The 15,108-nt window shown below is 42.8% G+C and overlaps 1 protein-coding gene across 2 annotated transcripts in view; it reads right to left on the bottom strand.

Moving 5' to 3' along the window:
• Positions 1–15,108, bottom strand: part of LOC118380165 (band 4.1-like protein 3) — a 159,232-nt gene that overhangs the window by 111,813 nt on the left and 32,311 nt on the right. For both annotated transcript variants that reach the window (XM_052475957.1, XM_052475956.1), the window contains exon 8: positions 10,313–10,400. In XM_052475957.1, the coding sequence (XP_052331917.1) occupies positions 10,313–10,400 (88 nt within the window). The remainder of the gene's footprint in view (positions 1–10,312; positions 10,401–15,108) is intronic.

Genomic DNA, 15,108 nt, shown 5'->3' on the forward strand with positions numbered 1-15,108 from the left:
TTGATGTGATATGCTATAGGTCAGGTCCTATTGATGTGATATGCTATAGGTCAGGTCCTATTGATGTGATATGCTATAGGTCAGGTCCTATTGATGTGATATGCTATGCTATAGATCAGGTCCTATTGATGTGATATGCTATAGGTCAGGTCCTATTGATGTGATATGCTATAGGTCAGGTCCTATTGATGTGATATGCTATAGGTCAGGTCCTATTGATGTGATATGCTATAGGTCAGGTCCTATTGATGTGATATGCTATAGGTCAGGTCCTATTGATGTGATATGCTATAGGTCAGGTCCTATTGATGTGATATGCTATAGGTCAGGTCCTATTGATGTGATATGCTATAGGTCAGGTACTATTGATGTGATATGCTATAGGTCAGGTATTGATGTGATATGCTATAGGTCAGGTCCTATTGATGTGATATGCTATAGGTCAGGTCTATTGATGTGATATGCTATAGGTCAGGTACTATTGATGTGATATGCTATAGGTCAGGTCCTATTGATGTGATATGCTATAGGTCAGGTCCTATTGATGTGATATGCTATAGGTCAGGTCCTATTGATGTGATATGCTATAGGTCAGGTCCTATTGATGTGATATGCTATAGGTCAGGTCTATTGATGTGATATGCTATAGGTCAGGTCTATTGATGTGATATGCTATCCTATTGATGTGATATGCTATAGGTCAGGTCCTATTGATGTGATATGCTATAGGTCAGGTGATGTGATATGCTATAGGTCAGGTACTATTGATGTGATATGCTATAGGTCAGGTCCTATTGATGTGATATGCTATAGGTCAGGTCTATTGATGTGATATGCTATAGGTCAGGTCCTATTGATATATGCTATAGGTCAGGTCTATTGATGTGATATGCTATAGGTCAGGTCCTATTGATGTGATATGCTATAGGTCAGGTCCTATTGATGTGATATGCTATAGGTCAGGTCCTATTGATGTGATATGCTATAGGTCAGGTCCTATTGATGTGATATGCTATAGGTCAGGTCCTATTGATGTGATATGCTAGGTCAGGTCCTATTGATGTGATATGCAGGTCAGGTCCTATTGATGTGATATGCTATAGGTCAGGTACTATTGATGTGATATGCTATAGGTCAGGTCCTATTGATGTGATATGCTATAGGTCAGGTACTATTGATGTGATATGCTATAGGTCAGGTCTATTGATGTGATATATGCTATAGGTCAGGTTCTATTGATGTGATATGCTATAGGTCAGGTCTATTGATGTGATATGCTATAGGTCAGGTACTATTGATGTGATATGCTATAGGTCAGGTCCTATTGATGTGATATGCTATAGGTCAGGTCCTATTGATGTGATATGCTATAGGTCAGGTCCTATTGATGTGATATGCTATAGGTCATATGTGATATGCTATAGGTCAGGTCCTATTGATGTGATATGCTATAGGTCAGGTACTATTGATGTGATATGCTATAGGTCAGGTCCTATTGATGTGATATGCTATAGGTCAGGTCCTATTGATGTGATATGCTATAGGTCAGGTCCTATTGATGTGATATGCTATAGGTCAGGTCCTATTGATGTGATATGCTATAGGTCAGGTACTATTGATGTGATATGCTATAGGTCAGGTCCTATTGATGTGATATGCTATAGGTCAGGTACTATTGATGTGATATGCTATAGATCAGGTCCTATTGATGTGATATGCTATAGGTCAGGTACTATTGATGTGATATGCTATAGATCAGGTCCTATTGATGTGATATGCTATAGGTCAGGTCCTATTGATGTGATATGCTATAGGTCAGGTACTATTGATGTGATATGCTATAGGTCAGGTCCTATTGATGTGATATGCTATAGGTCAGGTCCTATTGATGTGATATGCTATAGGTCAGGTACTATTGATGTGATATGCTATAGGTCAGGTCCTATTGATGTGATATGCTATAGGTCAGGTCCTATTGATGTGATATATGCTATAGGTCAGGTCCTATTGATGTGATATGCTATAGGTCAGGTCCTATTGATGTGATATGCTATAGGTCAGGTCCTATTGATGTGATATGCTATAGATCAGGTCCTATTGATGTGATATGCTATAGGTCAGGTCCTATTGATGTGATATGCTATAGGTCAGGTCCTATTGATGTGATATGCTATAGGTCAGGTCCTATTGATGTGATATGCTATAGGTCAGGTCCTATTGATGTGATATGCTATAGACTATCAGGTCTATTGATGTGATATGCTATAGGTCAGGTCTATTGATGTGATATGCTATAGGTCAGGTCCTATTGATGTGATATGCTATAGGTCAGGTCTATTGATGTGATATGCTATAGGTCAGGTATTGATGTGATATGCTATAGATCAGGTACTATTGATGTGATATGCTATAGATCAGGTCCTATTGATGTGATATGCTATAGATCAGGTCCTATTGATGTGATATGCTATAGGTCAGGTCCTATTGATGTGATATGCTATAGGTCAGGTACTATTGATGTGATATGCTATAGGTCAGGTCCTATTGATGTGATATGCTATAGGTCAGGTCCTATTGATGTGATATGCTATAGGTCAGGTACTATTGATGTGATATGCTATAGGTCAGGTTCTATTGATGTGATATGCTATAGGTCAGGTCCTATTGATGTGATATGCTATAGATCAGGTACTATTGATGTGATATGCTATAGGTCAGGTCCTATTGATGTGATTAGGATATGCTATAGGTCAGGTTCTATTGATGTGATATGCTATAGGTCAGGTCCTATTGATGTGATATGCTATAGGTCAGGTCCTATTGATGTGATATGCTATAGGTCAGGTCCTATTGATGTGATATGCTATAGGTCAGGTACTATTGATGTGATTAGGATATGCTATAGGTCAGGTACTATTGATGTGATATGCTATAGATCAGGTCCTATTGATGTGATATGCTATAGGTCAGGTCCTATTGATGTGATATGCTATAGATCAGGTCCTATTGATGTGATATGCTATAGGTCAGGTCCTATTGATGTGATTAGGATATGCTATAGGTCAGGTACTATTGATGTGATATGCTATAGGTCAGGTCCTATTGATGTGATATGCTATAGGTCAGGTCCTATTGATGTGATATGCTATAGGTCAGGTACTATTGATGTGATATGCTATAGGTCAGGTACTATTGATGTGATATGCTATAGATCAGGTCCTATTGATGTGATTAGGATATGCTATAGGTCAGGTCCTATTGATGTGATATGCTATAGGTCAGGTACTATTGATGTGATATGCTATAGATCAGGTCCTATTGATGTGATATGCTATAGGTCAGGTCCTATTGATGTGATATGCTATAGGTCAGGTCCTATTGATGTGATATGCTATAGGTCAGGTCCTATTGATGTGATATGCTATAGGTCAGGTCTATTGATGTGATATTCAGGTCCTATTGATGTGATATGCTATAGGTCAGGTCCTATTGATGTGATATGCTATAGGTCAGGTCCTATTGATGTGATATGCTGATATGCTATAGGTCAGGTACTATTGATGTGATATGCTATAGGTCAGGTCCTATTGATGTGATATATGCTATAGGTCAGGTCTATTGATTGATATGCTATAGGTCAGGTCCTATTGATGTGATATGCTATAGGTCAGGTACTATTGATGTGATATGCTATAGGTCAGGTCCTATTGATGTGATATGCTATAGGTCAGGTCCTATTGATGTGATATGCTATAGGTCAGGTCCTATTGATTGATATGCTGATATGCTATAGGTCAGGTACTATTGATGTGATATGCTATAGATCAGGTCCTATTGATGTGATATGCTATAGGTCAGGTCCTATTGATGTGATATGCTATAGGTCAGGTCCTATTGATGTGATATGCTATAGGTCAGGTCCTATTGATGTGATATGCTATAGGTCAGGTCAGGTCAGGTATATTGATGTGATATGCTATAGGTCAGGTCCTATTGATGTGATATGCTATAGGTCAGGTACTATTGATGTGATATGCTATAGATCAGGTCCTATTGATGTGATATGCTATAGGTCAGGTACTATTGATGTGATATGCTATAGATCAGGTCCTATTGATGTGATATGCTATAGGTCAGGTCCTATTGATGTGATATGCTATAGGTCAGGTACTATTGATGTGATATGCTATAGGTCAGGTCCTATTGATGTGATATGCTATAGGTCAGGTCCTATTGATGTGATATGCTATAGGTCAGGTACTATTGATGTGATTAGGATATGCTATAGATCAGGTTCTATTGATGTGATATGCTATAGATCAGGTCCTATTGATGTGATATGCTATAGGTCAGGTACTATTGATGTCAGGTTCTATTGATGTGATATGCTATAGGTCAGGTCCTATTGATGTGATATGCTATAGGTCAGGTACTATTGATGTGATATGCTATAGATCAGGTCTATTGATGTGATATGCTATAGTCAGGTCCTATTGATGTGATATGCTATAGGTCAGGTCCTATTGATGTGATATGCTATAGGTCAGGTCCTATTGATGTGATATGCTATAGGTCAGGTATTGATGTGATATGCTATAGGTCAGGTCCTATTGATGTGATATGCTATAGGTCAGGTCCTATTGATGTGATATGCTATAGGTCAGGTCCTATTGATGTGATATGCTATAGGTCAGGTACTATTGATGTGATATGCTATAGATCAGGTACTATTGATGTGATATGCTATAGGTCAGGTCTATTGATGTGATATATGCTATAGGTCAGGTACTATTGATGTGATATGCTATAGGTCAGGTCCTATTGATGTGATATGCTATAGGTCAGGTCCTATTGATGTGATATGCTATAGGTCAGGTCCTATTGATGTGATATGCTATAGGTCAGGTCTATTGATGTGATATGCTATAGGTCAGGTCCTATTGATGTGATATGCTATAGGTCAGGTCCTATTGATGTGATATGCTCTAGGTCAGGTCCTATTGATGTGATATGCTATAGGTCAGGTACTATTGATGTGATTAGGATATGCTATAGATCAGGTTCTATTGATGTGATATGCTATAGGTCAGGTCCTATTGATGTGATATGCTATAGATCAGGTACTATTGATGTGATATGCTATAGGTCAGGTCCTATTGATGTGATATGCTATAGGTCAGGTCCTATTGATGTGATATGCTATAGATCAGGTCCTATTGATGTGATATGCTATAGGTCAGGTTCTATTGATGTGATATGCTATAGATCAGGTCCTATTGATGTGATATGCTATAGGTCAGGTAACTATTGATGTGATATGCTATAGAGTCAGGTCCTATTGATGTGATATGCTATAGATCAGGTCCTATTGATGTGATATGCTATAGGTCAGGTACTATTGATGTGATATGCTATAGGTCAGGTCCTATTGATGTGATATGCTATAGTGCTCAGGTCACTATTGATGTGATATGCTATAGCTACATAGCTGTCTTTTGATGTGTAGTTTAGTGTATTGATGTCCTATGGAGTGATTATCTTAATTCACTGAGGTATGCTAGCCAGCTATTTGTCGTCCTTAACGTAGGAGACTCTGCTATAGATGCTGACTGCTATAGCCAACGTCTGCTGTTTTGATTCAACAACCCGGTCAGGTGGTTTCACATTTTCGTTTCATTGCAGTGCAGGTTTGATTATTGATGTGATATGCTATAGGTCAGGTTTCAAAGATATTGATGTAGTTAGACCGATTCCCTAGGTTAGGTACTATTGATGTGATATGCTATAGAGGGTACTATTGATGTGATATTACACTCAACGGTACTATTGATTAGTGTAGTGTCTATAACGAGCACTGCCAGCTCCTATTGATACTGATATGCTAATCATTTTAGTCAATATTGATGTGATATGCTATAGGTCAACTATTGATGTGAACATACGGAGTCCTATTGATATCCGCTTGTCATTCCAATTTCTATTGCATTAGCGTATATTCTGTAGCCTGTCAACTATGTGTCTGTCTATCCTGTTCTCTCCTATTGCACAGACCATATGCTACAGTCAGGACCTATTGACCTGGTGGTATTCAGGTCCTATTGATGTGATAACTGCTATAGAACAAGGCAGAGTTGATCTCATATGCCTCCCTCCAGTCCTTGACTTGCTTGGCATGACGGAAACATGGATCACCACAGATAACACTGCTATCCTACTGCTCTATCCTCGTCCGCCCACGTGTTCTATTGATGTGATATCTGGTAGATCAGGTCCTATTGATGTGATATGCTATAGATCAGGTTCCCATTGTCTATTGCCTCCTTTGATATGCTATCAGAGTCAGGTTTCTATTAACATCCTTATCATTTATCGCTATAGGTTCCCTCGGAGGTTCATCAATATTGATGCCTGATATGCTATTTCCTGAGGACAGGTCACAGTTCTGGGCGACTTTAACCTATACGTCTACCTTTGACTCATTCCTCTGCCTCCTTCTTTCCACTCCTCTCCTCTTTTGACCTCACCCTACCCTGCTACTCACAAGGCAGGCAATTGATTGATATGCTACTAGATGCTGGTTCTATTGATGTGATATCCAAGTCTCCGATACCTTGTATCCTTTTCCTTGATGTCATAACACTTCCCACACTGCCCCTATATCAGGCTATTGATGTGATATCCCCCGCTATCTCTCCTTATCCTATTGATGTGATCTGCTATAACTTTCTCCAACCTGATGTCCTGATATGCTATAGGTCCTCTCCTATTACTAGCATCCTTGATGTGATATGCTATCCTCCAGGCCTATTGATCGTGATATGCTATAGCTCCGTTCTATTGATGAGATATGAAATGGAGGAAAATATGCTATAGATCAGGTTTCTACTTCTATTGATCAGTGATATGCTATAGATCAGGTCCTATTGATGTCCTGAATATGCTATATCAGATGATATGCTATAGATCAATCATATTGATGATCGATGATGTGATATGCTATAGGAGGATCAGGTCCTATTGATGTGATATGCTATAGGTCAGGTCCTATTGATGTGATATGCTATAGGTCAGGTCTATTGATGTGACCTATCCCCTCCTGATGTGATATTAGACCTTCCTTAGATCATCCCTGTGATATGCTAAAGAGCAGGTCTATTGATGTGATATGCTATAGGTATATCAGGTTTTATTGATGTGATATGCTATAGGTCAGGTCCTATTGATGTGATATGATCAGTGCTATACTATAGTCATTCCTATTGATGTGATATGCTATAGGTCAGGTCCTATTGATGTGATATGCTAAGATCAGGTCCTATTGATGTGATATGCTATAGACCAGGTCCTATTGATGTGATATGCTATAGATCAGGTCCTATTGATGTGATATGCTATAGGTCAGGTCCTATTGATGTGATATGCTATAGGTCAGGTCCTACCATTGATGTGATATGCTATAGACGCGCTCTATTGATGGTCCCCTATATTGATGTGGTCCCTATTGATGTGATATGCTATAGTCATGGTCTGTCTATTGATGTGATATGCTATAGGTCAGGTCATTGATGTGATATTAAGATCAGGTTCTATTGATGTGATATGCTATAGCGAATCAGGTCTATTGTCTGGCATGATAGATCAGGTGGATTGATGTGATATGCTATAGATCAGGTCCTATTGATGTGATATGCTATAGGTCAGGTTCTATTGATGTCCTATCTATAGAGCATGAATGTGATATGCTATAGATCAGGTCCTATTGATGTGATATGCTATAGATCAGGTCCTATTGATGTGATATGCTATAGATCAGGTCCTATTGATGTGATATGCTATAGATCAGGTCTTGATTGATGTGATATGCTATAGGTCAGGTCCTATTGATGTGATATCCAGAGGTCAGGTACTATTGATGTGATATGCTATAGATCAGGTCCTATTGATGTGATATGCTATAGATCAGGTTCTATTGATGTGATATGCTATAGATCAGGTCCTATTGATGTGATATGCTATAGATCATTCTATTGATGTGATATGCTATAGGTCATTGATGCTCTGCTATAGGTGATGTGATGTGATATGCTATTGATGTGATATGCAATAGATCAGGTTACCTATTGATGTAAATAATGTATATGTCCTTCTATTGATGTGATATGGTCTATTCCAGGTTGTCATACTAGGTGTATGCTTGATGTGATATGATAGGTCAGGTGATGTGATTAGGATATGCTATAGATGGTCTATTGATGTGATATGCTATAGGTCAGGTACTATTGATGTGATTATATGCTATAGGTCAGGTACTATTGATGTGATATGCTATATAGGTACTATTGATGTGATATGCTATAGGTCAGGTGTTCTTGGGGACCTTCAATGCTGCAGAATTATTTTGGTACCTTCCCCAGATCTGTGCCTCGACACAATCCTGTCTCAGAGTTCTATGGACAATTCCTTCGACCTCATGGCCTGGTTTTGCTCTGACATGCACTGCGAACAGTGGAACCTTATATTGACAGGTGTGAGCCTTTCCAAATCATGTCCAATCAATTGCATTTACCATAGGAGGACTCCAGTCAAGTTGTAGAAACATTTCAAACATCTGTGCTTAATTTCGAGTCTCATAGCAAAGGGCCTGAATACTTATGTAAATAAGGTATTTCATTTTTTTATTTGTTAATTTGTAATGTATTTTGTAATACATTTGCAACAATTTCTAAAAACCTGCGTGTAGATTGCTAAGGATTTTTTTTTAAATTAAATCCATTTTTGAATAATGTAACAAAATGTGGAAAAGTTAAAGGGGTCTGAATACTTTCCTGTAGTTGATTTGATTAAAACACATAGGATGTGTCCATACATGAAAATAAATGTTTAAAAATATAGAACAATTGATTGATCAAAAGAACAAACAACTCTCAACTCGGGGACAACCCGAGTCACGAGCCCACTGCTGGTGTTAAGTAAGCTCATGGTATCATTACTGAGTCAGCAAGGTGATGACATCATTACTGAGTCAGCAAGGTGATCATTACTGACATCATCATTACTGAGTCAGAGTCAGCAAGGTGATGACATCATTACTGAGTCAGCAAGGTGATGACATCATTACTGAGTCAGCAAGGTGATGACATCATTACTGAGTCAGCAAGGTGATGACATCATTACTGAGTCAGCAAGGTGATGACATCATTACTGAGTCAGCAAGGTGATGACATCATTACTGAGTCAGCAAGGAGATGACATCATTACTGAGTCAGCAAGGTGATGGCATCCTTACTGAGTCAGCAAGGGTGATGACATCATTACTGAGTCAGCAAGGGGATGACATCATTACTGAGTCAGCAAGGTGATGACATCATTACTGAGTCAGCAAGGTGATGACATCATTACTGAGTCAGCAAGGGGATGACATCATTACTGAGTCAGCAAGGTGATGACATCATTACTGAGTCAGCAAGGTGATGACATCATTACTGAGTCAGCAAGGTGATGACATCATTACTGAGTCAGCAAGGTGATGACATCATTACTGAGTCAGCAAGGTGATGACATCATTACTGAGTCAGCAAGGTGATGACATCATTACTGAGTCAGCAAGGTGATGACATCATTACTGAGTCAGCAAGGAGATGACATCATTACTGAGTCAGCAAGGTGATGACATCATTACTGAGTCAGCAAGGAGATGACATCCTTACTGAGTCAGCAAGGTGATGACATCATTACTGAGTCAGCAAGGGGATGACATCCTTACTGAGTCAGCAAGGTGATGACATCATTACTGAGTCAGCAAGGTGATGACATCATTACTGAGTCAGCAAGGGGATGACATCATTACTGAGTCAGCAGTGGTGCATCTTCACACACACTGTAATATTGGGTGATATATTATAGGACAGAGGTTTTAATGCAATCTTGTATACGTGTGTGTGTGTGTGTGTGTGTGTGTGTGTGTGTGTGTGTGTGTGTGTGTGTGTGTGTGTGTGTGTGTGTGTGTGTGTGTGTGGGGGTGTTTGTGTGTGTTTGTCTGACTGTATGTGTCTGACTGTAGCAGTGTGGAGTGTGTGTGTGTGTGTGTGTGTGTGTGTGTGTGTGTGTGTGTGTGTGTGTGTGTGTGTGTGTGTGTGTGTGTGTGTGTGTGTGTGTGTGTGTGTGGTGTGTGGGGGTGTGTAGGTGTGTGGGGGTGTTTAGGTGTGTGTGTAGGTGTGTGTAGGTGTGTATGTTTAGGTGTGTGTGTGTATGTGTGTGTGTTTAGGTGTGTGTGTGTATGTGTGTGTGTGTGTGTAGGTGTGTGTGTGCTTACCTTAGCGTGATGGAGATCTACCCCATACATGGACAGTTTCTTAACATTCTCCAGGAAGTGCATCTCTGCTTCAGCTGGGGTCATCCCTCTGACAACACACACACACACACACACACACACACACACACACACACACACACACACACACACATACACACACACACACACACACACACACACACACACACACACACACACACACATCCATATGATCACATGCCCGGGGAAAGAACTGGAGACAAAAAGGGCCGTTTGAAAGGCTAACAAGAAGATCGTATTTTACAACTTAGCTAGTCATATTGGACATAGAAATAGGCTTTAAAATGATACCCACCTGACCCAGATTGAGAATTATAATGGAATATTTATTGGATTGTGTAAACAACAACAGGAATTGCGTAAACAACAACAGTAATTGTGTTAACAACAACATTAATTGCGTTAACAACAACATTAATTGCGTAAACAACAACAGGAATTGCGTAAACAACAACAGTAATTGTGTAAACAACAACAGTAATTGTGTAAACAACAACAGTAATTGTCTAAACAACAACAGGAATTGCGTAAACAACAACAGTAATTGTGTAAACAACAACAGGAATTGCGTAAAAAACAACAGTAATTGTGTAAACAACAACAGTAATTGCGTAAACAACAACAGTAATTGTCTAAACAACAACAGGAATTGCGTAAACAACATCAGTAATTGTGTAAACAACAACAGGAATTGCGTAAACAACAACAGTAATTGTGTAAACAACAACAGTAATTGCTTAAACAACAACAGTAATTGTCTAAACAACAACAGGAATTGCGTAAACAACAACAGTAATTGTGTAAACAACAACAGTAATTGTGTAAACAACAACAGCAATTGTGTAAACAACAACAGTAATTGTGTGACTGTAGGTGACTGTGCCTTCTTCTGTAATTAAATGGCAAAAGCTAGGAGAACTCAGAAAAACACCTTATAGTTGATGGCTGTTTCCTGGAGTCAGAGTGCATTGAAATTAATTAGGAACTGTACAGTCCGTCAGGTGTGAGGCCACTTGGAGACACCAGTTAGTCCTCTCACTGAAACCCACAGTCTGGAGAGGTGTGAGGCCATTTGGAGACACCAGTTAGTCCACTCACTGAAACCCACAGTCTGGAGAGGTGTGGGGCCACTTGGAGACACCAGTTAGTCCTCTCACTGAAACCCACAGTCTGTCAGGTGTGAGGCCATTTGGAGACACCAGTTAGTCCACTCACTGAAACCCACAGTCTGGAGAGGTGTGGGGCCACTTGGAGACACCAGTTAGTCCTCTCACTGAAACCCAGTCTGGAGAGGTGTGGGGCCACTTGGAGACACCAGTTAGTCCTCTCACTGAAACCCACAGTCTGGAGAGGTGTGAGGCCACTTGGAGACACCAGTTAGTCCTCTCACTGAAACCCACAGTCTGTCAGGTGTGAGGCCACTTGGAGACACCAGTTAGTCCTCTCACTGAAACCCACAGTCTGGAGAGGTGTGAGGCCACTTGGAGACACCAGTTAGTCCTCTCACTGAAACCAGTCTGGAGAGGTGTGGGGCCACTTGGAGACACCAGTTAGTCCTCTCACTGAAACCCACAGTCTGGAGAGGTGGGGGCCACTTGGAGAAACACCAGTTAGTCCTCTCACTGAAACCCACAGTCTGGAGAGGTGTGAGGCCACTTGGAGACACCAGTTAGTCCTCTCACTGAAACCCACAGTCTGGAGAGGTGTGAGGCCACTTGGATAAACACCAGTTAGTCCTCTCACTGAAACCCACAGTCTGTCAGGTGTGAGGCCACACACCAGTTAGTCCTCTCACTGAAACCCACAGTCTAGAGAGGTGTGGGGCCACTTGGATAAACACCAGTTAGTCCTCTCACTGAAACCCACAGTCTGAGAGGTGTGAGGCCACTTGGAGACACCAGTTAGTCCTCTCACTGAAACCCACAGTCTGAGAGGTGTGGGCCACTTGGAGACACCAGTTAGTCCTCTCACTGAAACCCACAGTCTGGAGAGGTGTGAGGCCACTTGGAGACACCAGTTAGTCCTCTCACTGAAACCCACAGTCTGGAGAGGTGTGGGGCCACTTGGAGACACCAGTTAGTCCTCTCACTGAAACCCACAGTCTGTCAGGTGTGAGGCCACTTGGAGACACCAGTTAGTCCTCTCACTGAAACCCACAGTCTGTCAGGTGTGAGGCCACTTGGAGACACCAGTTAGTCCTCTCACTGAAACCCACAGTCTGGAGAGGTGTGAGGCCACTTGGAGACACCAGTTAGTCCTCTCACTGAAACCCACAGTCTGGAGAAGGCCACTTGGATAAACACCAGTTAGTCCTCTCACTGAAACCCACAGTCTGGTCAGGGCCACTTGGAGACACCAGTTAGTCCTCTCACTGAAACCCACAGTCTGGAGAGGTGTGAGGCCACTTGGAGACACCAGTTAGTCCACTCACTGAAACCCACAGTCTGGAGAGGTGTGGGGCCACTTGGAGACACCAGTTAGTCCTCTCACTGAAACCCACAGTCTGTCAGGTGTGAGGCCACTTGGAGACACCAGTTAGTCCTCTCACTGAAACCCACAGTCTGGAGAGGTGTGGGGCCACTTGGAGACACCAGTTAGTCCTCTCACTGAAACCCACAGTCTGGAGAGTGTGAGGCCACTTGGAGACACCAGTTAGTCCTCTCACTGAAACCCACAGTCTGGAGAGGTGTGAGGCCACTTGGATAAACACCAGTTAGTCCTCTCACTGAAACCCACAGTCTGGAGAGGTGTGGGGCCACTTGGAGACACCAGTTAGTCCTCTCACTGAAACCCACAGTCTGGAGAGGTGTGAGGCCACTTGGAGATACCAGTTAGTCCTCTCACTGAAACCCACAGTCTGGAGAGGTGTGGGGCCACTTGGAGACACCAGTTAGTCCTCTCACTGAAACCCACAGTCTGGAGAGGTGGGGCCACTTGGAGACACCAGTTAGTCCTCTCACTGAAACCCACAGTCTGGAGAGGTGTGGGGCCACTTGGAGACACCAGTTAGTCCTCTCACTGAAACCCACAGTCTGGAGAGGTGTGGGGCCACTTGGAGACACCAGTTAGTCCTCTCACTGAAACCCACAGTCTGAGAGGTGTGGGGCCACTTGGAGACACCAGTTAGTCCTCACTGAAACCCACAGTCTGGAGAGGTGTGGGGCCACTTGGAGACACCAGTTAGTCCTCTCACTGAAACCCACAGTCTGGAGAGGTGTGAGGCCACTTGGAGACACCAGTTAGTCCTCTCACTGAAACCCACAGTCTGGAGAGGTGTGGGGCCACTTGGAGATACCAGTTAGTCCTCTCACTGAAACCCACAGTCTGGAGAGGTGTGAGGCCACTTGGAGATACCAGTTAGTCCTCTCACTGAAACCCACAGTCTGGAGAGGTGTGAGGCCACTTGGAGACACCAGTTAGTCCTCTCACTGAAACCCACAGTCTGGAGAGGTGTGGGGCCACTTGGAGACACCAGTTAGTCCTCTCACTGAAACCCACAGTCTGGAGAGGTGTGGGGCCACTTGGAGACACCAGTTAGTCCTCTCACTGAAACCCACAGTCTGGAGAGGTGTGGGGCCACTTGGAGACACCAGTTAGTCCACTCACTGAAACCGACAGTCTGGAGAGGTGTGAGGCCACTTGGAGACACCAGTTAGTCCACTCACTGAAACCCACAGTCTGGAGAGGTGTGGGGCCACTTGGAGACACCAGTTAGTCCACTCACTGAAACCCACAGTCTGGAGAGGTGTGGGGCCACTTGGATAAACACCAGTTAGTCCTCTCACTGAAACCCACAGTCTGTCAGGTGTGAGGCCACTTGGAGACACCAGTTAGTCCTCTCACTGAAACCCACAGTCTGGAGAGGTGTGAGGCCACTTGGAGACACCCCACAGTCTGTCAGTTAGTTAGTCCTCTCACTGAAACCCACAGTCTGGAGAGGTGTGAGGCCACTTGGATAAACACCAGTTAGTCCTCTCACTGAAACCCACAGTCTGTCAGGTGTGAGGCCACTTGGAGATACCAGTTAGTCCTCTCACTGAAACCCACAGTCTGTCAGGTGTGAGGCCACTTGGAGACACCAGTTAGTCCTCTCACTGAAACCCACAGTCTGGAGAGGTGTGAGGCCACTTGGAGACACCAGTTAGTCCTCTCACTGAAACCCACAGTCTGGAGAGGTGTGAGGCCACTTGGATAAACACCAGTTAGTCCTCTCACTGAAACCCACAGTCTGTCAGGTGTGAGGCCACTTGGAGACACCAGTTAGTCCTCTCACTGAAACCCACAGTCTGGAGAGGTGTGAGGCCACTTGGAGACACCAGTTAGTCCTCTCACTGAAACCCACAGTCTGGAGAGGTGTGGGGCCACTTGGAGACACCAGTTAGTCCTCTCACTGAAACCCACAGTCTGGAGAGGTGTGAGGCCACTTGGAGACACCAGTTAGTCCTCTCACTGAAACCCACAGTCTGGAGAGGTGTGGGGCCACTTGGAGACACCAGTTAGTCCTCTCACTGAAACCCACAGTCTGTCAGGTGTGAGGCCACTTGGAGACACCAGTTAGTCCTCTCACTGAAACCCACAGTCTGGAGAGGTGTGAGGCCACTTGGAGACACCAGTTAGTCCTCTCACTGAAACCCACAGTCTGGAGAGGTGTGAGGTCACTTGGATAAACACCAGTTAGTCCTCTCACTGAAACCCACAGTCTGGAGAGGTGTGAGGCCACTTGGAGACACCAGTTAGTCCTCTCACTGAAACCCACA

The sequence above is a fragment of the Oncorhynchus keta genome, chromosome 23 (assembly GCF_023373465.1).
Source record: "Oncorhynchus keta strain PuntledgeMale-10-30-2019 chromosome 23, Oket_V2, whole genome shotgun sequence".
In the NCBI taxonomy this organism is placed as follows: domain Eukaryota; kingdom Metazoa; phylum Chordata; class Actinopteri; order Salmoniformes; family Salmonidae; genus Oncorhynchus; species Oncorhynchus keta.